The 26,695-nt window shown below is 46.7% G+C and overlaps 1 protein-coding gene across 20 annotated transcripts in view; it reads left to right on the forward strand.

Annotated features, from left to right (window-relative positions):
• The window catches only part of FBRSL1 (fibrosin like 1), a 506,568-nt gene that overhangs the window by 454,191 nt on the left and 25,682 nt on the right, over positions 1 to 26,695 (forward strand). For all 20 annotated transcript variants that reach the window (XM_051769062.1, XM_051769069.1, XM_051769078.1 and 17 more), the window contains one exon: positions 25,666 to 26,062. In XM_051769062.1, the coding sequence (XP_051625022.1) occupies positions 25,666 to 26,062 (397 nt within the window). The remainder of the gene's footprint in view (positions 1 to 25,665; positions 26,063 to 26,695) is intronic.

The following is a 26,695-nucleotide window of genomic DNA, read 5'->3' on the forward strand; positions in this document are numbered from 1 at the left end:
GAGATTAAATCCTCTGTGTAAGGAAATAATAATTAAAAGTAAGAGGGGAGAAGCCCTGTTCTGCTCTGCTGACAGTCTTTGTTTTCTGACTCAGTAAAGCGTTTGTTTGGCCAACTTGTCGCTGCAGCACGGAGTTACAAGGGCATTTGCTGCCGAGGGCCGGGTGTTACATCCTCCTGGAGAATAAATCAATAAGCAAATAATAAAGGTCTGTTTGCTCTCTCATGCAGCTCCTTTCTCACAGGAATCTCCCAGCCAGTGCTTGTTTTTTCTGAAGGGCAAGTGCCAGGAAGGGCAGGGGAGGCGTAGGCGAAAGCCAAATCTGTCCCTCTGTCTCCAGGCGGGAGGATGAGGCAGAGGGATGACAGTGATGGATAGGAGGGCACATGTGTTGTGGGGCTGAGGAGGTGAGAGGGATGGTCACCCCTGAGTCACTGCAAGGACCTCCTCCTGCCTGCTGTGATCATGTTTTGAAGTGTGTGATGTAGGATAGTTTGTGTTTTAAAGACTTGAGTGTTGGGTCCTCACTGCTGGCTCCCTCTGTCAGTGGGCTTCTCTGAGGGGTCTGGCTGGAGGTGGGTGAGCTTCCTCCCACCACTCTTTGCTCCAGACCTGCTGTATGCCAGGGAAGGCTGGAGAGGTGGTTCCTTTTCCACCACAACAGCCTTGCAGCTGCAGCCCAGGTGACCTGCTGAGTCCCCAGCATTTGAACCCAGGGCCACTGGCAGGGTTAGGGTGAAATGGGCCTCTTAAGGTAGCTGTTTCCCGAAGGGCTTGGTAGGTCAAGGGCCCTGGGTCAAGTTAAGTGTTAAGCCTGGGCAGCAGCCAGGGTGTCTCCATTCCTAGCCCTGGGCTGGCTGTGGGTGAGGAGGTGCCTGTGAGATGAAAGGGGTGTCCAGGAGCCCCCAGGGCAAGAGACACCCATGGAGGAGCCAGACCTGCACAGCCACGTCTGCCCTGCAGCCCCAGGGGGCCCTGAGCAGCAGTGGGGGCACAAGGGCTTTGGAGTTTGTTGAAGACAAGTGTGTTGCTCCTGTCTTTGGATGAGAATCAAGCTGGGCACGGAGGGAGCAGTGTAATCCATCTGTCTGGTGGCACAGGGTGTCTGGCCGGGCCCCAGCCCTGCCCTGGCTGTTGGGGGCTTGCTGAGCCCCACGCCTTGATCCCCCCTCCTGCAAAATGAAGACTAATGCCTGTCAGCCAAGTGTGCTCAGAGACTTAATTAATGAATGTTTGTCAAGCGATTTATCAAGAGATCCTTTTAATGAGAGATTCCATAAACAGTGCAAGGCTTCATTTTCATGGCAATAATAAATGACAGTGAAAGTAAGTCTTATCCTTCCCCCGCATAGGCACCCCCCAGGAAAAAAGATTGCTTACCCTCTGCTCTCGCTTCTCCCTGGGTTTCTAGGCAAAGGGCTTTGAAGTGCTATCTTTCATCATGAACTGTACACATCCTCAAAGCTCTAAAGCTCACAGCCTGTGTCTTATCCCTCTGACAAGAGGGAGGCAAGCTTTCTCGGCATGCAGGTCGTAATTGTCAGCCATGGGATGTGCCGCAGCCACCCGCCCCAGCGGGCTAATGCAGCTTTTGCTTCTTTGAAGTTCCCTCCCTTTATTTTCTGTCCTCTTGACCACAAAACTGTGCCTTGGGCCAGCAAGAGAGATTTCTTGTTCGGAGACGACACTGAGCTCTGACAAGCACATCTGAACCAGAGAAGAACCCTTGTTCCTCTGAGATCACTGCTCCATAATGTTGTTGCCTTAAGGGGACTGTCTCTCCTTTTTCTCTCTGCTTCTTCTCTTCCTTTTTCTTTTCCTTTTTTTTTTTTTTTTTTAATTCAGCAGTAAACTGTCACACTAAATCATTTTAAAAGCTGGAACTACAAAACCTCCAGTGTAGGACATGCTGTTAAAAACTGATGGTTATTACTGTGAGATGGGGTGAGAGGGGAAAGGAGGGGCAGGGGCAGGATGGGAGAGCAGCAAGTCAGCTCTCCAGGAGGAACCTGTGAGTGCCTGGTGAAGCAGAAAACAACCTAAATGCAGCTGAGCTCAAGACACAGTGCCTGGCACAGTTTGCAGCAGCACAGCTCGATGGTCTCAGCACTGACAGGGGAATCAGGAGCCCGGTGTCTCCTGGGCTTGCTGTGCTGCCTGCATGCCTTGGTCCTGTCCCCCGGCACTCTATCTCCAGTTGTCAGGGTCAGAGACTCCCTGTCTGGGCTGGGACAGCACCTCCTGTAATCAAGCCCACCTCTCCTTCAGGGCTTCACCTCACTGTGCTGGGAGGGAGAGCTTTCCATCACGGGAAGATCTGCCCAGACAGAGCAAACACGTCCCACAGCACTCACTCAGGCAATTAGCTGTGTTTTACATGAATGCAGGTCAGGAGAGATGTCATAAATCTTCCCAGTTTTCTTGCGTGGGGTCCACAGCAGGATCTGAGATGCTGCATCCTGTCTCTTGATCTCAGTTTTATCCCCAGGTTCTGGTTACATTTTGATGAGGTCACCATCTTGTGTGTGATTACCTTCACAGTCAGGGAACTTGAGAGGGGGGTGATAATTTACAGCTAAATCTTTGGACAGGAGTCCACCATGATTACAGGCATGCAAAAATTTCCACAGAAGCATCTGTAATAATAGATAAAATTAAGTAATGCACTTATTTAGATAGCAGCCATATTGCTATGATTTATACAGTGCTCAGGATTCTTTGCAGCCGCTCTGCTCTCCATGCCACATCTCTTGTGATTTTATCACAAGCTTACAATATTCTGTGTTTTTCATGAAACCCAGGCCCTCAGAGGATTGTACCAAAATCTAAACTTTAATTTCATTTTTTAAGCAAGAGTTTAGTCTTCCTGTCTGCAGAGAAGAACCTGGAACTCTTGACTCTTCTGTGCCTCACAGCCAGCAGGCAGTCACAGAGAAGCCCAAACACTTTGGTTTTAACCTCATTTTAAAGATAGTTTGCAATTTCTAAATGCTTGGGGGTTGGCAGTGCTGGATACCCTGAACTGATTCTAAATGCAGCGTGTGAGTCCCAGCATCCTCTTTTTGAAAAGTTCTATCTAATTTTGTCACTGCCTGGATGAGTACATTAGCTGTCTTGCATAGGCGTATATGGAATTATAAAGTGGCCTGAGAAGGAGGAGGACTTTGATTTTCAAACACTGTGGGTAACTGAGATAATCACCCAAGTCACAGCCAGTTATCCACGTTCAAACCGAAACACACAAAATAGTGCAGTCTTTCAGTCTTGTAGTTTCCTGATTTTGCAGGCTAGGCTCTGGAAAGCTCAGCCTTCTCTTTGGGAATAGGAATGTACTCTCTGTCCCCTGTAAGCTGCGTTGTGTGCATTTATTATTCAGGCCATAACCATCCCTATCCATGGCAGCTGTCTGTGAAATTATGATGGACAAGCAAGAGAGACCATTCACTTAACCACGCTGTCCGGTTGGTTCTGTAAAACTCAGGCTGCAGAAGTGGATAATTTATTGCCTTTGACACAGACTGAGCGTTGTGTGCCTCCCAAAGTGAGAGCTGCCCCGTGCAGGCGGGCAGGCTTTGCTTGCACCGTTGCCCGTGTGGTTTGCACAGCGACCCCCAGGCTTCTCTCCTTCGAGGGAGCCAGCATAGAGCTTTCTTTGTAGCTCCAGGCTGCAGCCAAGAGAGTTGAAAAGTTGAATTATAAACATTTCCAGGCCTTCTGGTTGGTATCTTGTGTTTTGTTTTGTTGTTTTAAGGATGTGGGGTATGTTGCTGCATTCCTGTCAGTGAGATTAAAATGAATAGAAGCAATACTGTAGGAGATAAAATGTGTTTAATTATTTATTCGAGAATTACAGACTGAAATTGCTTTTTGATTTAAAGCATCCAAGTCATGGATATGTTTTTGGAGTAGAGAGAGACTCACAGAAACATATATATGCACAATTACCTAGGGTAATGTAAGAAGTCTCTTAGCTCAACTGCCCTTCCTCCGCAGAATTTGTTCATTTCCTTAAAGATTTTAAATTTCAAATGCGGCTTTGTTAAGTATCACGGAAAGCTAACTGCATGCTGTGCCTTGCCCACCAAAACGTAAATAAAATAAATAAAGTCCTCATTGTATAAATGTTATGAAGTGGGTGGTTTATTTTCTTTAATTATACTTTTTATTTAAAATAAACTATAAAAGCAAAATATTATATATCCTGAATGGGCCAGCACAAACTCATGTTGATTGAGTAGGCGCATTCTAGCTTTTCTCGGTTCATGTGAGAGTAGATAAAAGGACCATCAAACTGTAAATCAGAAGGGGAAAAAACACCAGAAATTCCTTCCAAGTGCATTTAGCAGTTTACATTGCCTAGGCTTTTAAAGGACACTTGAAGGATACCATCCTTTTACTCCTTGTTTCTAGTTTGTTTTTCTTTTTTCTGGAGTAGCAGAAGCCAGCGGGTAGGTCTCGGTGCTGTCTCCAGCTGCGCTCCCTGCTCGCAGGATGCTGGTTGTGTCTCAGCACCAGAAGGATGCTGTAGGGCGCTGATGTTCAGAGCAGCAGTTGCAATCCCCACAGACCTGTTGGGTCTTCTCAGTTCTGCTTTTAAAATACCTCAGAGACATGTTTTATTCATGGAAGATTTTGTAAAGTTTCGGCTTCTTAGAAAATTAAATACTGGGTGTAAACCTGATTCCCTCTTCACATGGACAGGCATGAGGGGAAGTGTCTGGGTGTCCTGTACAGGTCTGAGCTGTGCCCACCACAGCCCTATTTAAACCAGGCTTGCTCCTCGTGAAGGGAAGTCCTTGTTCTCTGCATCCTCCTGAGCTGTGCTGGAGGGGTGTGCCACAGGCTTGTGCTGGTTTTTCCAGCTCTCCAATGCTCCTTTCAGGGCCACCCTCCACCCAGAGCTTTGTGTCTCTGTGGTGGAGCAGTTTGACAGGTTACCCGTGGGCAGCTGTGCTGTGGAATAGCCCAGTGGGGACTCTGCAGGTCCCCATCCACAGGGGGTTTGACAGGGCAGTGCTGGGTGCGGGTGCTGGGGGAGCTGGATCTGCCCCTGGCTCAGCTTGTGTTTCCTTCTGGGCAATCAGTGGGAGTGATCAATGAGACCAAGGTGTGCTGTTTAATTGCAAATGGATCTGGTTACTCTTTTGTGTGCAGTGCTGGTGAGGTCTGTAAGTCTCAGTGAGAGACTTCAGGAAAAGAGGATGCTGTAAAAGAGGATGCTGTCAGCCTGTGGCTGCTCCTCTCACTGCCCCTCCCAAGCCCAAGGCCTTGCTCCCAGGACAGGGCTGGGGCTGATGACACATCCCCACTGTCCCAGTCAGCAGTTCATGCCATGTTTCTGGTTCGGTTTTTCTGTTTCTATTAGCTTCATTTGAAATCAGTGCTGGAAGTGGTGGAGCTCTGGGCTCCTGTCCCGTGGGAGGGGAGGAGGGAGGCCAGGCTCAGGGCTTGCTTTCAGCCGTGGGGCTCCTGGCATTTTCCTTAATAACTGTGCTAGTCATGCATGTGCTCACCGCTTCCCTCAGCTCCGTGCTTCGCTGGCCATCCTTCCTGCTAACAAGGGCTGAACACGTTCCCTGTGGAGCCTGTTAATGTTGCTGCCGAGCTGCCCAGGGACTCACAGTGTGAGGCTTTCCTTCCACCTCTGCTGTGCTCGGCCCTGGCTCCCGGGCTCTGTTCAGCCAGGTAAAGCCATACTGACTCCATTGACTTCCCTGCGTTTATTTGGGTTTACACCAATGGATAAGAGCAGGACTTGGCAGAGTGTTTATGTTTGCGTGTCTGTGTTTCTGAAAAGGATATTTGTTCTAGTTTGTTGGGTTTTTTTCCCCAAACAGTAAATATTTTCTTGTGAATCACTGGGAGAGGAAAGTGACTACAGTGCTTTTAGTTCCTGTATTTGCTTTAAACTGATGGCAAAGTCTTACAGGAGGTAATAGGAAATTAAAAGCTTTTTATATTTCTTTTAACCATCCTGCAAAATTTATTGCAGAATTATATCCCCGCTCTGGGATTCTGTCGGACAGTTCAAAAAGCCTGGGGAAAGGTTCTTGCTCACCATTAAATTTTAAAAGTTATTGAAGTAATTTTATGGAGCCCTATTAAGTTTCTGAAGAAACATACTAGTTTCATCACTAATAAATTCTTAAAGGCTTATCCATAAGGGAATAGTCAAGAGTTCCAGATCTTTCTCCAATGAAATGGACAGTAACGTTTTGCCCTGTTGAAGATCCATTCTTAAGAGGTGAGCAGCAAAGCTGGGAAAGCCTGATTACACCCAAGTACATCCTGGAGCACTGTGAGCTGGTGTTTTGCTGGTCAGCCTACTGGAGTTTGGGTGGAGATTTTAGAAAGGAGAAGTTTGTTTTGAAAGGTGAGGAAGAAGAAGATTGCAGATGCATCTCTACAGCTAAATCCTTGCGTGGTGTTAGACCCTGTTTCTGAGCACCATCGTGTTCAGGAGAGGTTGCAGCCTTGGAAAAGAGAGACAGTGCAGGCTGGAATTCCCTGTGTCTCAGGCACTCGCAGTGCTTTCAAAATAATATAAAACAATGTGTTCACTGTGCTTTTACACCACATCCAGAAAAGCACATGGAAACTTCCTCCCAGTGAAAGGAAAGTATCAAGCTGGCTTTGTGCTTAACTTAGTGCTCACAAGCACCTTTCCTAGGGGTGCAGAGCCACCTGATGAACAGCGAATGGGCTGGGAGGAAATAAAATGTGTAATTGCCAGTTTCCTTCATTGCACTCCCCCTCCCGTTGTGCATAAAGGAGGCTATTTAAGTCTCAGCTGGAGTGAGGTTTGGTAATAAGCAGACATCTATGAACCTGCATCTGCTGCTGGTGTCTGCTAAGTTTGTTCTGTATTTCCATATTTATTGACAATCCAGTTCTGGGAGAGATCTGTCTCCCGAATGCTCCTTGTAGTGCAAAACCTGTGGAAGAAGAGTTTGTCCCTTCAGTCCCATGAGTCCTTGCCCTTCTGACATCTTGGGACATGTAGGACCAGGCAGCATCGCTAAAATTCACATCAGAGTTTGCAAACTGACCTCAAGCTCGTTGGCTTGTGAATGTTAAGCTGCAGAAGCAAAACCAGAGGCTGTTCCCTGGGAATCGAGGAAGGCAGGGTGGCAGGGAAGGGCCAGCCTTGTTGGATGAAGCAGCCAACATTTCATTTTCTCAGTACTCTGTGATTTGGCTTCCAAACAGCTGAGCTATCCCCAGCCAGCTGCTTTCCTCCATGGTTGGCCTTCTCTGGGTGCAGGAGAGGCACTCACAGTGCAAGCTCTGCACAGACAACCTGCTCTAATACAGGCTGAGTCGCTGGAGGAAGAAATTTACAGTGTGAGCATTGAATGTTTATACAATAATGAACATGTTATTATTTTTATTATTGAATTGGTCTTTAAAACCGAGCTAGAAACCTGAAACCAGCAACTAGAATATGTCTATCACATTCTGTACCAATCAATTTAATAACCTAAGTGGAGCAGATTATTTTATACTTTTCTTTAGATCAACAAAAGAGTTCTCTGAGCATAATGTGCCTTTTGGCCTGAAATACTTTTGTGTTGCAGGCCAGTCTCTGGACTGTTCATGTCATTCCAGCAGTACATGCTGTAAAGCAGCCTTCAGCAGACATCTGGGGACTCCCCACTGACTGGCAACCCAGTCAGCCAAGCTTAGTCCTGAGGCCAGGGCAGGAAAGGGCCTGACTCAGTGCCTGTGAGCAGCAGAGCACCCTTTTGCCAGCCATGCAGGTGGGGGTAATTCAGAGGTACTCTGAAGATACCCCAAATGGTGGTGTGTGCTGCACCAGCTTAAACGCCCCCAGGAGTCTGTGTCAGTTATCTCAAGGCTGGTCCAGAGAGAAATACTGCCTGGGCTACACTGCTGGCAGTCTCCCCAGTAATACCATTGCTTAAACTAAGAATAGGCCAGCATGGCAGACCCAGAATTTGAAAATACTACCCGAGGAGCTCTCCCCTGTCTTCCCATCACTTTTCCTCTCCTCTCAAAGACTGAAGAGGAGTGGATCCAGGTTTTTGGCTCAGGCCCGTGCCTGCTGCGTACATTTCCTCCACCAAATGGACACAACTATAAACCTCTTTCTGCATCATTTCCTGCAGGCGTGTACTAAACACGCCACCCAGGTATCCCGGTGTAAAGCCACTTCTTGCTGTGTCTGCTTCTGTTGCTGCTGGCGGGCTTTCCTTTGCGTGCTCAGGGCAGGGCCCCCATCACACTGTGTTCATTTTAAACAAAGAGTGCATTTGGATTTGGAAGGGTCTGTCCCATCGGGTTGTATCAGAGTTTCTCTTAAAGGGCAGGCTGGGTTTTGTTTTGTTTTATTTTCTGTTTTCCTCTCTTTTTAATATGATCCCTGCAATTTTGTTTTCACTGAAATATTGACTGGCAGCATTGCAAATTGCCTGCATGCAGTCAGGAGCTTGCCAGCACTTTCTTACTCAGCTAGCCGTCAAGGTTGTGGATTCCACCACAGTCGGTGCCAGGAAAGCTGTTGATCAAAAATATTCCTAACATCTGTGAGTCCTCTCCATCCAAATGAGATGTAGTTACATTCTCCTTTTCCCTACGCTCCTTCCAAAGTGTTGCTTCAGACACCTAGAAAGCCCTGGTTGCAAATCATAAGCTGATCTCTGTTTGATTTGCAGCTCCATTTCCAGCTCTGTCGAAATCCAATATAAACTCTGAAGTGCCCTTCCCCCAAGCATAATACGTGAAAAATATCCTCCTGCAAAGGGAGAGCAGGCAGGGTGCGTTTCTCTGCCCCATAACTCATTCCATCCAGATGCTGTCCCGTGCTGTCCACGGCCGCTGTGGTCACAGGCCAACAAGGAGGGTCTTGTGTGGGTGGGGAGGGAGGACACGGCCAGAGCAGGGTCCCAGGCATGCCCAAAACCTCTTACACATACACACACACACAAACACACGTGTGTGCACACACCATTCTGCCAGCACAAGGAGGGGGCTGGGGGCAGGGAGGAAAAGCCTGATTTCCCTTCCACCCTGTTCCTACCACCACCACCAATTCACAGGCCAACTATTAAATAATTAACGTACCCAGTGGGGCAGGAGGAATCAAAAGCTGTTGTGTTCCCAAGTTTTCTCTGGCTCTGAAAGGCACGGCTCGCTGTGTATTCTGGCACCTCGGAGCGGGTTTTCCTCCCTCCTTCGTCTCCCCCTTATTATCCCGTATGTGTGCTGGAGAGGGAAGTGGCGTTCCCAGCCCAGCAGGGGATGACTGTTATTTCAGACTAGCAACAGGGGAAAAGGAACAGCCTGTTGCCTGATTGATGTTTGTTTTTTGTGGACAGACACCAAAGGTTCATTAGAGATGGAAGGTTTGGGAGGAGGGGGGCGGCGGCGGGGGAGACGCTCGCTCTTAAGGAACTATTGTGCCCCTGTGCACTAACCTGGGCCTGCACTTTCTTTGACTTCTGTGAATGTCTCAGCTGTACTGCTCTGGCCCTGGCGACTTCAGGAAAATATACACTCCACAGAGGTTCCAGTGAGAGCTCTGCGATGAGGGGGTCAGGGGAAAAGGAAGGGGAGGAGAGAACAATGCAGTAGGTTTTGCTGTAATTGATTTCAAATGCGCTGCTCATCTGTTCTCCTCGAGTTTCAAAGGGAACAAGGGGAGCTTGCAGGGCTTTTCCTACCACATCTATGTCTTTCCAGAGGTGGGCTTGGAAAGGCATCTTTCCCTCCATCTGTGGGTTTGACCAGTCTGGCAGCGTGGAGCGCTGAGGGCAGCACAAACCAATGCTGAAAATGATTTGCTGTCCGGAGATGGAGGAGAGGGAGAGGAAGGAAGGGTGTGGAAGAGCTTCTTTTCATGCCACATTGGGTAGATGAAGCTGGAGAGACTGAGGAGGTCGGTATTGGGTAATGCAGATTTCTCTGCAAAGAATTAATAGAGCACATTTATTTAAATAACAAATGTTATTTGCTGCTGTTGTTGGTCCGTAAAAGCTTCCAGGTTATGGTGCAGGTGAACGTTGTGGTTAGAAAGCTTTTAAAGGTTTGGGTCAAATTCTCAATCTCTTGCTGACTTGGTGCCTTTGAGAAATCTCCCTTCCCATGGTTGTGTTGGGAACCAGTAAGTCAGTGTTAAACCTTTGGTATTATGGCATCTTGAGCAGGAACAGTTTCCTCTGATTGCAGCGTCCTCTGCCTGGGCAGGGCATTGGCTTTGTGTCCTTTGCCTTCAGGTCTCAGTATCGATGAAGTCACACAATTGCAGCAGTAAAGAGAAGCGAAATGGGCCTGTTAGATTATTGACTTTACTCCACTCAACAAGATACGCAGATGCTAATTTGATAGCCCTATGAATCTTAGCCAGAAAAATCAGTAAAACAGAAACTTAAACTACTCTAAATTACTGTTAGTGCTTTAACAGCTCTATTTTCAAATTGCTCTTTGCTTAGAAGCTTGCACTGAACCCTGAAGCTGGTGGATAATGACCTCTTGTTTAAACACGTGGCTACTTTACAATCCTTAGCTCTTAGAAAAACCAACCTCAATATTGGATGGTGAATATTTCTGAAGTTTGGCCATGAAGAAAACATTTCTACAGGGTGATTGAAGAAAGTGTTGTCTTTTCTGGTCAGAAACCAGTTCAGTGCAGCCACAACGAACTGAATACCCCAAAGGTACTTCTGAGATGGGTGCTTGTTTGGGATACAGTTCTCTCCAGGATACCAGTGCTGGTGTGTGACAAGTAGAGCGTGACCATCCAGTGATGAATGTTTCTGTGGTTCTTTGGAAGGGATGTAAATACTGCAGTGCCATTCCAGACTCTGTAAAGGTGTGTGCCAGGTTTTGCAGGCTTACAAACTAAACAGACTTCCTGGCGCTGCTGTGGGACTGGCTGCTGAAGAGCTGGTCAGTGGTAGCGTGTCACCAAACACACGTGCAGACGTGACCAGCTGCTGTGCATGGGCTGGGGTGGGCACGTGGATCTCGACGTGACTGCAGTGCGGGTTGTGAACAGGCAAAATCAGTATGGAGAACCAGAGAAATGGGGAGAAGCCCAGAGCTTCAGCATGTGGCATATCTGTAGAAGACTTGCAGGGATTTCAGACTGTTTTCTCTGTAAATTTCTTGTAGAAGAGAGGGAAATCGTATTTGGAGAATATTTGAGCCCACTGCCACCCCCTCTTTGTGGAGAGAAACCCGTATGAGAAAGGAAGATCTGAGTTGAGTCCAGGTTTAATTTCCTGATCCTCCTCCATGGGAAGAAATATCCCTTCCTTTTAACTCTTGAACAAACAACTGCTTTGGCCACATCATAGCAAAGTGTCCTTTAGATCACATCCAGATAAACCTGGATTCCAGCATTTGCTCTTGCTCATGGGTGTTTCTGTACCTTGTACTTGCCAGTAAACACAGGAAAGGAGCACTACCTGAGGTCTCTGCAGAAAGCACATCTATTCCTCTACCTCCTTGGCTTGTAGCTGGATTGGAGACCATATCCTAATTCCCTGCACACAGGGAGCAGCCATAACAGCACTTTGGAACGCAGCAGGGGTGCTTTGAATTCTCGCTCTCGAGTCTTGGCCAAGCCTTTCCAGCTTGTCACCTCTCCCCTCATCAGTTTTGACAATAAGGGGAGAAGAAAGGCGGATGGCACGGCTGGAGAGGGGAGGTGGGGAGCGAGCTGCTGTCCCGGGGCTGCACTTCTTTCCAGGAGAACTGCTGCATCCAAGCACCACACAGCAAGCCCAGCCTTTGCCAACCATGCCCTGGGGGTCCTTCCCAAGTCAGACTTCTTTACCTGTCAAGTATAAGGCAAGAGATTAAGGTATATTGTTCATCTCTGTGTACTGTGATGTTTCTCTCCAAGGCAGCAGATCAGAAAGTTACTGTAGAGGAGAGTTTTGCTAAAGAATAAAAGCAAAGCCCCAAGGACAGTTTTGCAGGTCTGGCTTTTTGATCTAGCACAAAACTTTGTTCAAACAGTGGATGGTTTCTGTATGTTGGAAAGGATAGAGGCTTTTGCTGGTTTTGTAAAGCTAGATCTCAAAATCCAGGGCAGAAGACAGGCTCAGCCCTTAGCCTGGCCCATCAGGCTCTGGAACTGATACAGCATTCCTAAAATCCCCCGTAAAGCAGAGAGAGCCACCGCATTCCTTGGCATCCTGGGAGGCTGTTCATCCTCCCTGTCCTGGGTGGGTGCAGGTACTGTTCATCCTCCCTGTCCTGCAGCTCCCAGGCTGCAGTGCCAGGGGGGCCACAGAAGCAGCAGATGTGCCTGCCATCCGAATGACTCCCGCGGGTGCTTAGTAAAACCACGGGAATCAGACTTTTCTTCTCTTTTTATTAGTTACAAATGATTTTTCTCTCCTTTGAAGGATTCCTACCACCTGTTCCAGTCAGCCAGAGAGATTTGCTTTAGAAGCTCATCTTAAAAAGGGAGAAGGGAGGGCTGGGGTATTGCAGAAGCCTTGAACCACTGAGAGTTTGCCTTTGGAGATTCACAAGGGAAGAGCAGGAACAGGGAATGCTGTAGGGAGGTATTAAATGAGGCCCTTTTGTTTCTCTCCTTGTAGAGCATGAAAATGCCCAAGGCATGAATACTCTGTTCAGATTACTCATGAACATTTAAATGTCTGTTCTGGTAATTTATAAAATGAAGGGGAGGGAAATGTCTTACACAGGGAAGAAAAGGGAGACCTTTACCAGCATCCAGCACTGGTAACTGGGGAGTTGCTCTGGGCTGCTGTGGGAACAAGGAGGGAAGGTGGATTTATCTTGTGGATGCAGCAAAGCTTTAGTCCCCAGAGATGTGGTATGGCATAGGAGAAGCTGACTGCTCCCTCGGTGCCTTTTTCCTCCTTTCATGATGGGGAATATTCTTTTTTCCTTCCTACCACTCTTGCTTGTGTTCGGTCTTAAAAGAGGCCAGGATTTTTCAGAAACGTGCAGCACCTAATGTACAGGGAATCTGGCTTTGGTTTTAACAAATTAATGGGAAGAAACTCTCATTCAGAGCAGGTCCTCCGAGCCTCGGGCAGGCTGAGAGCTCTGTGGGAACAGCCCAGCTCAGAGCCAGCCTGCCTGCGAAACAAAGGGATGGGAGAACTCTTTTAAAAACACAGCAACACTTGCTGTCTGCAAGAGATTGTTCCATAACTGTCCTTGCTTCCCACCTCTATATATAAAATAATGGGTGCTCTGTCCTTCCTGGCCTAATTGCCATTTGTGAACTGACCACAAGGTAGGGTGTGATAGCCCAGTCATTGCCCTTAGCCATGACCATAATCTGTAACAAAAGCACTGTTGCTTGTGTTTTTCTTGTGATAATTAACCCACTGTGAGGTCCTCAGCCCCAGAATGGACCAGTGCTACTGTTTCCTGTCTTTTGGGAACAAGCACAAGCCTCTGTGGGATGAAGAGATGCCGCTCCATTTGGATAGGCACCCAAGAAAACCTAAGTGGAATGGCCAGGAAAGTAAGCAGGCTGGGCAGAGGCTTGAGGATGCCCTGGGGTGTTACAGACCCAGCAGACCAGCCAGGCACGTTTTCTCTCTTCCACTATGAAGTGTCCCAGTCCTGTGTCACTCTGGTGTGAAGACCCTCGGGCCCCCAGCTCCATGGGGGCTCCTTGTTACATCAGGGGTGTGACCAAGGCTTACCATTTCCCTCCTTGTTACAGCAGACAATTAGTGGACAGACAAAGTGCTAGATTAAAGATGAGCATCCTTAGTGCAAGCCAGGGAGGAGGAAGCTAAAATGGAGGCATATTAGAAGCTGGTGCCCCTTCATTATGTCTGTGGTTGTGGGCACGGATCTGTGTGGGTTTCCCACTACTGACAGTGCAAAGCAAATATAGGTCATTTCACTGTTAGGGTGAGGAATCAGGAGGATGGTGTGGATTTTATTACTTTCAGATATTTAGGCTAGAGGCTCTCATGCTGTCAGAGCTGAATCAACTCTCAGCCGGTTTGCACGCAACATATGTGATAGATTTTGCAAATGAATATGTTAATGTGGGAGGAGGTGGTTCCCTGCAACTAACCGCTGGCAGTTTGGAGTGGTGTCCTCAAAAACAAAACCATATTGTGTCCTCAAAACCAGTGGCACCACAACTTGGATTCTGCCCCTGGAGAGATGAGGCGTTTCATTTGTAATTGTTGGATTGATTAACCATTTGGGGTCCTTTAGAACAAATGCACTTCTCCTCCTTGCAAGGATCTAGGATGTCATCTCCAATTTAATATGAGTAAAGGTGCCTCAAACCATTGCTGAGGGGCTGAGTGGAGGACCTGCATCGTTGCTGCCACTTCTCTGTGAGCCTCCTTGCTGCAGAAGCTATGAATTGCTTCTTACTGTGCTGAGATTTCCTATCAGTCACAAATACTTATTATTTCTGAGCCTTCCCTCATGTAGAGGGCAGCACTCCTCCAGCCTGTGGGATCTGGAGTTGATGGGGAGCAGGTGGCTTTGGGTAGACATACAAAGACTCAATTCTGACATCACAGAGAACTGCTTGCAGGAAAATACAGATCTAATGAGTGAAAGATGTCTGCTGTGCTAATGGGGAGTGGAAACTCAAGAATTAGCTTGGACCCCACTGTCCCCTCCTAATATACAAGAATCTGGGATTACAGGAATTTACCAAACCCGAGTTGCTGCTTAGTGCTGGATTTTGGCTTGTTTGTGTTTCTGCAGTTTGGAAAAACTGTGACATGGAGAGAACTTGAGGGAAAAACTTAGAGTGAATTCAGTGGAATTGTTGGTACACATGGCAAACATGTGAAAACAAGAATATGAATTATGCAGCAATTACTGTCTTGGAAAAGTACCTGCAGGCTAAGCCCAGATACTTCTCTCTTCCTTTCACCCAATACTGAAATAAAAATGTGCAGCAGTTTCGTGTGAGGCCATTGCTGTGATTATCCTTACAGAAGTCTGAGCCTGTACTTGTTTGTTGCCCAAGACAGAGGTTTAGTGCTGTGGCAGTGCCTGCCCAAATCCAGCTCAGGGGGTAACGTGGGGTTTGTGAGAGCTGTGGCTCTGCCTGGGGAGTGGGACAGGACAGAGCCATGTGCTGCAGGGCTCCCTGCAAACCCCTGGCACCAAGAAAGCCAAATACCTCAGTCAGTAGGGCAGTGAGGGCTGTCCTGAGTGACTGTCCCTCCCTGCAGTGAGGAGCCTCCTGCATGGCAGAGTCACAAGGGCCTTCCATGGCTGTGACAACTGCAGCAGATTCCATGCAGCAGCCTTGTAGAAATTGTTGTGCTTATGCCTGATGCTCATTGCAGGACCACTGCAGTGGGTGTAAAGGGACTCCAAGGAGTCAGTGGGAGGAGGAGTGTAGAGCAAATATATGGGTTTGCAAGTCCTGAGGTCCTGTTTAAGGCTTTTTGCTCATTCTGGCTGGCATCTCAGCAATCCATTAAGCCTTGCACTCTCCAGCCTTGAAAGACTTTTTTCCACAGCCATAAACCCTCACACAAGAAGAGATTCAAGAGCACCTTTCCATTAATAAGGTGTGATTCCATTGCAATGCACGACACAGTGTTCCTCTCTTAGGTCTTATTAGATGCCAGATCATACATTATCCTCCAGCCTATCCATCACTGAAGTATTTCCAAAATTTCTACTGCCCATTGAAGAATTCACACTTCATCAAAGGAGAAAGCTGGAAGGAGCTTTGCAGCTGCACTTCACACACTGAGATCATGCTGAAGGAGTTTGCCTTCTGCAGTGCAGTGAAGTGTTCTGTTCCTTATTGCATACCAAACCTCTCTTCCTGTTTAGAAGGAAAAACCAATCATCCCTCACATTTTTCTTTCCAAGCATCCTGCAAAGGCATCCTTCACATGCTGTTGTGTTCTCAAAATGTGGTTCCTGTGGAACCAGGTGGGACGGAAAAGATTTTTCTGAAGACGCAACATCTTCCAGTGTGGGCAGTGGAAACAAAACTGCAAAAAATCAAGGATTGAGAACTGAAGTGAAGGAAAGCTCCTCTCTTGTAGCCCTTTTGTTATCAGTAGCTAATATGTGCGATTCACATGCAACACAGTCCAATTTTCTTGATCTTTACAGTGGGTGTGTTTAAAGGAAGAGTGAACTTTTTTAGTCTTAAAAAAAAGCAAAAGGCCATCTGTGGCTTCCTGATGCTGTTTATGAACCTTTTTTGCCTGTGCTGTGCTGTCAGTAGCTGTATTTATTCATTGCTCACTGTGTGAATTAAAATGTTGAGGCAGCTCCTGACATCCTTCTTCCAGCTCATCCTTTTGGAGTGAATATTTGGTTGCCATAGGGACCAAATCCAAAGGGCACACACCATTCAAGTAAACGTTCCTTGATTAACAACTTGCAGCTTGTCCCTTAAATATTTTAATTATCCATGATGCAACTGGAAATGTTGTTAATGTATTCAGTCTGTTAATTTCAATATCTCAGTTTTTTCTTAAGATACCATTCAAGCAGGTCTGGAGCTGGATTTTGACCATGCCAAGAGGTGTGAGATGGGAGAGCTTATTGCTCCTGAACTTGCAGGGAAATTCTTCCAGTTTCTCTTCATCTTGACCCTAGATTCTCAACCAAGTTAATGGAAAGAGGTGCTACTGCACAACTGCCAGCAAAATGGAGGCAATTTGGTAACAGCTAAACGTGTTGATTTAGAGTAGTGATGTGCTGCTGCTAAATCCAGGGGAGGGATCTCCCTGGAAGGTGCCTCCTGGAGCCTGGGAATGTGGAGGGAGGGCAGTGGGAGCCTGCAGGGTATGAGGAGCTGCTGGCTGGAAGGCAGTGGCCCCACTTGACAAGCACTCGATCTCAAGTGTTGTTTTCACAAATTATAAGTGTATTAGCACTAATGTGACAGCAGTTACTGAACTGTGAGGGCTGGACATAACAAATAAACGAGATGGGATTTTGCTTGTTTGTGCATGGTCAGTCCCTCCCCTCAGTGCCTGTTCAGCAGACATTGTGTGACATTGCAGCAGAACTTTCCATTCTCAGAACTCCAGCCATAACATCAGGTGTGGACCTTAGTGAAGTTACTGAGGCCATTTCTAAACAGGTCTGTTTTCCACCCTTTTGTGTCTTTGAGGTTTGGCTTCCCTGGGCCAGAAAAGCAGCTTTGGCACTTCACATACTGACTGCACACGTTGTCCTCTGCAGTCTGACAACTAGCAAGGACCACTGCAGACTGAAATCCAGCAGAAATTATTGCTGCTGTCCTTGTTATCCCTAAAAATTTAGGGATGTAGCAAAGAGCCTCCTAAACAATGTGCTGTAACAGTGGGTCTGGAAGGCACAAAGCATGTGGGGAATGGGCAGGTTTTGTGGCTCTTCAGCAAAGATCTCCATGTGAGTTTTCTTCCGTGGCATCTTCAGTCCTCTGTGCTCTGGCTGAAGGGTAGGGTATGAACTCATCTTGATTAGCTCCGTGGTGTGGGTCCATCACCACTTAATTGGCTGCCAATAGCTCCCCTGAGGAAGGGTGATGGATTGGGCTCAGGGGCCTGCTGGAAGGGGCCAGCCTGTCAAAGCAAGGATGTGTGCAGAAAAATGACTGTCACCTGGAAAGGACAGGGTGTTAAAGGGCACTGGAGAGCCTGAGTGAGGATGGTTCCTCTTTTCCTTACATCAGGACAAGCATCAGTTGTCTTCCAAGGCAGAGATGGGAATTTTTGTGACCCTGCATACGCTTGGCTGGTTAGGACAATCATCTCTTGTTCCCAGCAGAGATGATCTGGTGTTTCAGAATGTTCTTTCCTGCCTTTTTCTGGTTTTGGTTAGCAAGTGTGCTTTCTCAGCCAGACGTTGACTTAACTTCTCCAGGCTGGACGATCTGAAAGGTCATTCACGCTCCTCCGGAATAATCTCACTTTCTGATTTTACTTTAAATCATTCTTTGGGAGTTTGGAGTTCTCTGATGTCATTTAAAAAAAAAAATAAAGTCAAAACCTTCATAAGACTGTGCAGATGAAACAAAATTGTTGTCTTAGCCCACACAGGGTATTATGCAGCCTGGCAGATCCCTTCCTTGTAGCAATAAGAAAAGGATTTGGCATTTAACCTCTTGAAATTAAACCAGAGTGTGAACTTCAATAGTTCAATCTTATCAGGGCTTTGCTAGAATAACAAATTGTGAAAAAATGTAATCATGTCTCCAATGTGACCTTGGCAGATCTGCCTCTGTGATGTGAGAGAGATTAGGTAACTCTAAGCAGATGTCTGTTTATTTTGAAAATAATAGTTATAAAATCTTTCTTTTCCCAGTTTGTTTGCACTGCCTGTGAAGGATATGACAGAGGGAATTGTGGTCTGCATGGAGCTCTCTGTAACAGGCTGCTCTATTATGCTGAGCAGTAATTGCTCTTGGAGGTTTGAGTTATTGATCTATTGTTGGGGGTTCAATTTCAGCGTAAAGACCTGTGTTCATGATTTAATTGGAGTGATTAATAACTCACTCGCAGGCTAGATGGGAATCAATAAGGATTTCAAACAGCAAAAGTAGTACATTTTCTCCTGTAATGTAGTAGTTGATGGTTTATTATTTGCCCTTGTTTGCCTAATTAAAATCATAAGATTCCTTGGTACGTAGCAGTTCTGTCTGTTTAAAAGCTTCCATCTGGAGCTGAGGATGTGTGCTTGCTTGCTTTCATCTTTGGAGGGGTGTCTTTCTAAACAGCTTATTTACCGTGTTGCGTGTCTGTCACTTGGATGAGGGGCACAATGTGCCATCACAGGTAAAAAAACCAGAACCAAACAAGACAAACACACCTTTAGTAACTAGAAGAAGCTTTAGCAATGTCTTCTGGCCAGGGAAATAGAGTGGCTTCTACGTCACTGGTTTGTAGGCACTCAGCATCTGCTTAGGAGCAGCACTGAGGAGATTCAACCCATTTGATCCACCATTATAGCCCTGGATTAAAAAGCCTGTATGAAACTTTCAATCTCATTACAGTGCCAGCATCTACAGTAGGTGCTTTAGCTGCAAATCCAGTTTCAGCTCTGCATTGAGACCTTGCCAGAAGCAGCATTGCTGGGGAAATGCAGTGTGACTTACTTTGGGGGGATTTGAATGGTGATCCTCCTTCTTTGTGCTGTGGCCCCAATCCTTGTGTTTGGCACCCATTTTCATTCAGCTCCTGCAGCCCTGGTGTGTCATCATGTGTGCTTACAGCTAACATGCCTCGATAGAGCATGGAAAGCTCCCAAATCTCCAGGAATAAAACATCCCATTAAAGAACCATAAAGCAGCAAATCGGCGTCAAGTCCGTAGGTCCTGATGCTGTTGCTCTCCGTTTCTGGGGGAGGGGGTGAAACCTTTCTGTGCTGCAAGCTTTCACAACAAAGGCTCTTATCTCTGGAGCTGGCCAAGGAAAACATTTAGCGTAGTGGGTCTGAATCTTCTTTTTGATTTGCAGAGTCCAGTTAGCTTTCTGGTGGATGTGCAGATTCCTGTGTGCCAATTTAATCCTAATGATGGTAGACCTTTTGTTTTTGATTAACGTTCACATCTTGGTATATATGTGAGCCACAAACTGAAAACACTGATCTGGATGGAAGTGTTTTGATTTTAAATAAATGTTTCTGTAGGAAATCTTTCCTACTGGTCCTGAAAGAACCGAAGTAAATGTGAATTTGCCACGTTTGAGTTTTTGATGGGGAGAGAAACTGTAACTGGAGGTGGTCAGGGCATCCTGGAGCCCCTGGCTGGGATGGTGGTGAGGGATACGTGCAGAGCCAGCACTGGGGAGTGCCCACAGGTCATGTGCATGTGGGTGTGAGAGGAGCTCTCTCTGCTCAGGAGTGCTCCTAACATGAAAGTCGTGGAGCATGTCAGCCCTTCGCTCCCAGGAGTTGCTGGTTCTGTTAAAAATGTGAGCTGCTTTCCGTGTCGTGACATTATGAAAATGACTTGAAGATATTTCACTTTTAAACTCGGGCGCATTCGAAGGGAGGCTGGGGGAAGACACCCTTGGAAGTTAATTCCGAGGACCAAGCTGACAGCTTTTTGCCATTGCTGCTTTCTTCTGGGTTGAAAAGCTGAAGGCTTGTTACAGCCCCAGCATACAGCAATCTAGCAGGTTAAATGACTTGGGCAACACAGTTTATTAAAACTGGCAAGTGCTCGCTCCAGTTCTCTTCCTGATAGTCAGGGCTGTCTGGGAGAGTAATTGATAGTGGCAGCTGTTGGGAGGGTGTTTCAGATTGCAGCAAAGCGATGTGACTTGACAGACAGCTCTGTACAAATGAACTGAGTGATAGGGGCCGAATCCAGACCGGGCTGGGAAGGAGCTCCCACTGGAAGCCAAGGCAGCACTGGGTCTCAGGGATGGGCTGGGGGAGCAGTGCCAGGAACAAAGGCCAGCTCGGCAGTGCAGGCTCAGAGCCAGGTGTGAGGGTTTGTGCTCCGACTCAGCTTACTTTCCTCTGTGAGAAAACACTGTAATTATTCGTGGAGAGCCCACCAGCAGCCCGTGGTGTTCAGAGGAGCCCATGTCACAGGAGAACATTGTTTTGCTGCAGCCTAACAGGTGTAGTTCTGGTGTCACGATGGCAACTTGGCCTTTGCTTCTCAATGCTAAAAATCATTCACTGTACACACCATGGACCCTTCCAGACAGTAGTTAGATGTGCAAGTCCCAGGTCTTTATTTCTTATCTTGAGCTGATTTGTGTTAAAATAGCTGGAGGAACTCTGTGCCCCATGTGTTGGGTGCTTCTGTATTGTAGCTCTGCTTGCCTTGCCTTTGCAAACCAGCCTAATCATTTAATGTCTTAAGTAGTGCTACCCTCCTAAAATGCAATGAAAAAGCCATCTATATAAAAGCAAAAGCCAGCTAGGGATAAAGAATTAGCACTTAAATATTGATTTTCACTTGTAAGCACTCTAGCAGTGTCAGTGTTATCGCTGCCAATGTAATCTTGTGCTTATGTTGTGTTGCATATCCACAATACATTATGCAGCAGTCTTAAAATTCAATATAAAATATAATAAAACACTAAATGTTTACTGATGTTCACTGAATACACTCCTTTAGTTACTTCTTTGTTTTGACTTACTGCTGTAAAGTCATGCTTTTCTTTACTAGTTCCCCTTGCTGATGCTTCCAAACTCTTCTCTGGGACTCATCAACATGCTCTGAAATACTCAGCTTCTTGCCACATATAATTCCTGTGGTGATGCTTTTGCAGCGTTTCTTGCTGGAATTGTAATATGGAGCAGGGTTCATCATAGCCAGCCTGGCCTGTGTCTGTTTTTAGGGATGTGTACGGGGTGGATAGATGGGCTGCAGATGGTGCTTGTTGTGTTTCTTGGGAAATTGCCATTGGTAAAGATGTCATTGATGGATGTAGGAGAGGAATTTCTTTCTCACATCACCCCGTCACCCTTGCTGTTTGAATGCAACGAGGGAGGCTGCAGGGAGACTGCAGAAAGCCGTCTGAATGACTCCACTTTTCTTTTTTTCGAGAGACAAAGGAAAGGCGTGCAAGCAAGATTAGATTATTTCCAATCACATTGTACGTGTGTTGACAGTCTCCTTTCAGCAGCAACCAGCAGCTTGCAAAGAGCAAGAGGCAGGGCTGGAACTGCTGTTGCCCTAAGTACTGTTTGTATAACACAGCAACTGCTTATTGGAGTTCTCAAAGCAGCCTTTACATGTTTAATCCCTTGCACTTGAGCTACTCTTAATCAGCTTGAAAGCAAATTCCTGTAACAGAAAGGTTTAATTTGTGTCTGGGACTTTCTGTATTGTGTTTAGCCTGCGATGCCATGTAGTTACACACTGGCAGGCAAGTCACCCTGTACAGCCCCGGGGATGGGCAGTGCATGGTTATTCCAGTCACAGTTTCACATGGGATATTGGCTGATGGTCTTTCAGGTTCAGGTAACTCCTTCTGAAACCGTCTTTATACAGCAATTTAAACTGTAGTTGACTTTAGGGTTTCCCTTAAACTTCACCTCTGATTTCTGCAGATTTACACCAGCACTAGCGAAAGCCCTCTGTGCTTTTAAAAATGGTAAAGTTTTCATCTTTGCCAGCCTAAGCTGGAATTGGATGTAGCCCAAGACGTAGGAAGGTTAACATTTTGCAACGCTCCAAATGAACAAATTAGTTGATCAAGGAGGCAAGAATTACTAATCCCAGGTTGTTGTTATTTTTCTTGTTAGAGCAGTTTCAGCCCTCCCTCCCCTGTCTCTCGCACTCAGTCATCACTCATCCCCGAGATCAAGACATGTTTCACTGTCTGTGCATTTAAGAAAACCTCTCAATGGAAGAAGTCCAAAGTGTTTGGTTAGAAAATAAACAAAAGTTGGCATGCTGAAAAGGGGTAGCGCTCTGCATGGTGGAGAATGGCAGATGTGATCCAGCCTTTCCATAGCATGGCTGGAACATGAATCATTACAAATGTCAGATTTCCTGTGAAGGGACAAGCTGAACTGACATGCGTTCAGGTTTAATTAAGGTTGAATTATTGGAGCTGACTGTCAAATTGGCTCAGCCTGTTATCATTAAGCATGAAAATTACTCTAGTACTTGGTAAAAATAAACACATTTTTGCCTCTAGAACGCTGTGGCATGGTTGGATGGGCCTGTGTTTTTGTTGGGGCAGTTGTGCTCAGCTCCATGGGTCCATCTGCTCAGAAGGGCTCGATGAGGAGCCCAAGAACAGAAATTTCTGAAAGGATCTCAATGCAACCTGATCCACCTTGCACAAAAGCGAATATTTGGTTGCTTTCCTTGGGACATCTCCATATGTGAGCAGCACTCAGCCTGGTCACAGCTTGGGCACACAAGAGTGTAGTTCCCTTAGGAGGGATATTCAGGCATCCTATGGAGAAACTGCAGAGTTTGAGACCCTGATCAGAACAGGCAACATCTCTCATTAAAACCATTAACTTTCTGAGGGATTCCAGGCAAGGTAGCTCAGAGACTTCCAAGTGTGCATCAGAGCCATCAGAAAGAGAAATGGCAAGTCACCAAAACATGGGGCTTTGCCCATTCCTGGGTGGTGGCTGAGAAGGCTTGGGGATTCCACTGGCTCAAATGTTTCTCCACCCTTGCCCATGAATTCCCACCGTGTCTTACCCTTCTCAGTGCTCCTGCTTTTGTGCAGCAGAAGATACTCACACTCGTGCCTGCGGCTTTTCTGGGAAAGGGGGAAAACAAGCATGTGGATATTTTCATTGTTGTCTTGAATGAAACACAAAAACATTGCAGTCCTGCAGCCTGAGAGATGGGAGTTGGCAGCAGAAATTAGTCATGTACCCCTAGAACTAACAAACACAACCAGGCTGGTTGGTCAATTCAGTCAGCAAGGGAGCCTGAGCTTTTGCTTTGAGAAAATTGCAAATGAGAACTAATGCTGAAACCACAGGGAATCGATAGTTGTACATAAAACTGGTCAAACAGCTGCATTTAATGTGGGACTTCATTGATTTGTTTTGGATCTAATTGACTTTTTACTCAACTAACTTTTGTGGTGCCAGTGTGTTTTGAATATACACCATTAGTCTACATTGCCCATAATTACCCAATATGAAGTTTAACTCTGTAGGAGGAGGCCTTTTGGATAGAAAGAGCTAATGGGCTCTGAGGAAACCTCTGCTCTGGAATGAAACCCAGTTGCTTTTAATGGGTAGCTCCTGAAAAACAGTGGGATCTGCAGCTGGGAATACACTTTCTCCAAAAAGCAGTGTGGGGAGCCCTGGCTTGACTAGGCAATGACAATTTTTGAATTGTTAGTAATAAAATCTGAGGAACATTTACAAACATAGGTGGCATTATAAAAAATAATGGTGCGCAAGAGTGATGAGAATTTGATTTTAGAAATAAATTCTAAGTAGCGTTGGAACCAAGTCTAGTTACATCTCACAACCAGGGTACCTGTGATGCATGAACTCCTATTTGAAAAACAAATTCACTGAAATGAGAGTTAGCCTTATTTATTGTAGAGAATAATGTAGGACCTCCAGACATTGTGTCAAACCTGTAAAGATGTATAAGGTGCTGTAAAGTACAGGGTTGATAGTAGTTCTTGCCAGCCAAAACACTGGTGTTTGGAAAGGCTTCTTTTCCTGTTATTTGTGGGTTTGAGGCCACAAGACCTCAGACATTTTCAACTGATAAATATGGTTCATATGTTTCCATTTGTCTTCTCATGTTCTGAATTTATACATATGTAGTGATGACTTGATTGATTGAGGGCTGAAGGAAATGGTGCTATGGTGAGAGTGCAAGCAGAGCCAGAAGCAGTGTGGGAAGCTGTCTTTTATCTCAGGGAAGGAGATGCCATCCCCACGTGGGCACTTTGGGTACAGAACACGAGCTGGTGTGCTGCAGGCTCTGATTCATCGCTGTCCTCCTCTCATCTGCCACGGGCACGAGGGTGCTCAGGTCCTCAGAGCAGCACTGAGGGCGCTGGCCTTGCCTGGGCTGGTTCACAAACGCCTGGTCAGAGCATCTGCACGGCCAGAATTAGCTCGTGGTGTGTGGTGTGTGTTATTTCCACCTCCTACATCAGGAACTGGCTCAGTCCTTTGATGAGATGGGAAAGTTTCAAAGGTGGAATTTTTTTGTGAGGGTGTTGGGAGCATGTTAATGAGAGTGGGTAGCATCTCTCGCATGTCTGCAAGCCAGCAGAATGCAAACAGCCCCCAACACATTTTGGTGGGTCACAAAACCACGTATCCTAAAAGTCTGAAGAGCTGTGTGTGCAGGGTGGGACGTGTGCATGTGAAACACATCCACAGCATCAGTTCTTGTAACCCTTGAAGAGCTTTTCTTGGATATACAGATTAGGTCAAAAAGGGAGTTACAGTGGGAGTTGAATTGCTTTCATGTTGGTCCTTTCAGTTGTCTTTGACCTTTTGGATACTGCTTGATCTGAAATATCTCTCCTTTCCTCCCTTTTCCCTTTCCAGCCTTTTAACCCTTTGGGCTGCTTTGTTTAACTTAATTATGAAAAACAGCAGTATTTGGCATCAGAGAAGGAGTAATTCCATGTGGAATTCCCACTGTGCATTTTACAAGGTCACAGTATTCCTGATGTTTTGGCGTGCCATGCTTACAGCGTGCACTACTTAGGGTGAGCAGGACTACACTTGGGTGCTCACTGAACTTCCCACGCAGACATGCCAGGTAGTCTCCTCCCCAGAAGGCAGGTGGGGTTATCACTAATGATTAGTGCTTGGGTCAGTGTGTCATAGCTGGAGCTGAGCCTAAATGCAACGTGGGTTACCCTGAAAGAGCGCTGAGAAAGTGAAATGTCATAATGGTCAGGCTTGTGTTCATGAGTCCATTATCAGCCTTAAAACTTCATGGAGCAGGAAATACTGTAGCAGTAACCTGAGACATGTTCACACTCCTGCTGTCCCCAACCTTGGGACTGGGAAGGAGTCACAGAGCTGGATGTTCTCTGTAGTATGCATTCATTTAATGACAGCTAAGTCTCTCACACACATGCTGAAAGTACTGTAGACTGGCCAGTCAAGGACAGCGGAAGGACAGACACAAACACACATCCATCTTGTGGCAGCAGTGCTCCCACGACGCTCCCACGAGCTCCAACATGACTTGTTTTTTCCCAGGCGTGTGTTCCACCAAGCAGGGAACGAAATGCAAACCTTTCATCGTGCGCTTTGTTCTCTTTCTCGTTGCTCCATCAGGTCCCACCTTGAATGACAAGCCAGAAGCGAAAGCAGCCAATGTCCCAAAGGTGTCTGGGCTAGAGCGGAGCCGGGAACTGAGCACCGACGTGCCCTTCGCCCTGCCCATCCCCAGCCCCCAGCCAGTAGCTGCCGTTGTGACTTCTACTTCCTCAGCGCCCACGTCAAGTGCCAGAGCAAGCCCGCTGTTGAAGAAGGAGCCAGTGATTTCAGCACCAGCACCACCAAGGCTCACGCCTCAGCCGCAGCCTCGGCCACAGTCACAACCTCAACCTCGGCCGCAGTCGCAGCCTCAGCTAATCCCAGACCTTCGGAGCCAGCCTCCGAGCCACATCCCTCCGCCTCTCAACTACCAAGTGCATCACCAGGTGGCCCACAACGGACTCAACAATATCAGGTAGGGGAAGGGACACTTGTGTCGTCCTCGTGCTGCTGCTGGGCTCGAGCTTGTTTCACGTGGGGTAGGAATAGGTGAGACGAGTGCTCATCTGGGCAAAATGGTCCATGTTTGGATGTTGGGCTTTGTGGGCTCACTCCACAGGCTGGATTTTCCAGCAGTGGTGGATCAGTGCATTTGAAACATGTGATGAATGCTCCTGTTCTGGGAGAAAGGCATGTGTTCTTTTCAGTCCAGTTTCTAGAGGAATTTTGCACTGTCTTGGGAGAGCTGGCCAATTCTCGCCTTAGAAATTTAAGGTGGTTTCAGTTTGAGCAAAACAGTCTTGTTTCATATTCAGAAGTACTTCCATTGAAGTACATGTGTTCTCAGGTATCAGTTTTTTTGGTTCACCAGCATCAAAAGAGGGATACCTGGACTGGAGAAGGCTGTGTCCCATTGAACGTGGGCTGAGAAATCTGTTTCCATCTAACACGTCCAGATCTAACAGGAGGCTTAGCTCTGCTGTTTAAGTTGCCTCCATCCAGTAAGTGGGATGGGCAAAAATGGTATGGATAAAACATTTCTAGAGAAGAGAGTTCAGTCAGTCAACTGGAACCTGTATAGTCTTTTTGCTGGTACAGAAAACATGCC

The sequence above is a fragment of the Manacus candei genome, unplaced genomic scaffold, assembly GCF_025592945.1.
Source record: "Manacus candei isolate 608988 ecotype Guabito, Panama unplaced genomic scaffold, ASM2559294v1 h1tg000103l, whole genome shotgun sequence".
Taxonomy (NCBI): domain Eukaryota; kingdom Metazoa; phylum Chordata; class Aves; order Passeriformes; family Pipridae; genus Manacus; species Manacus candei.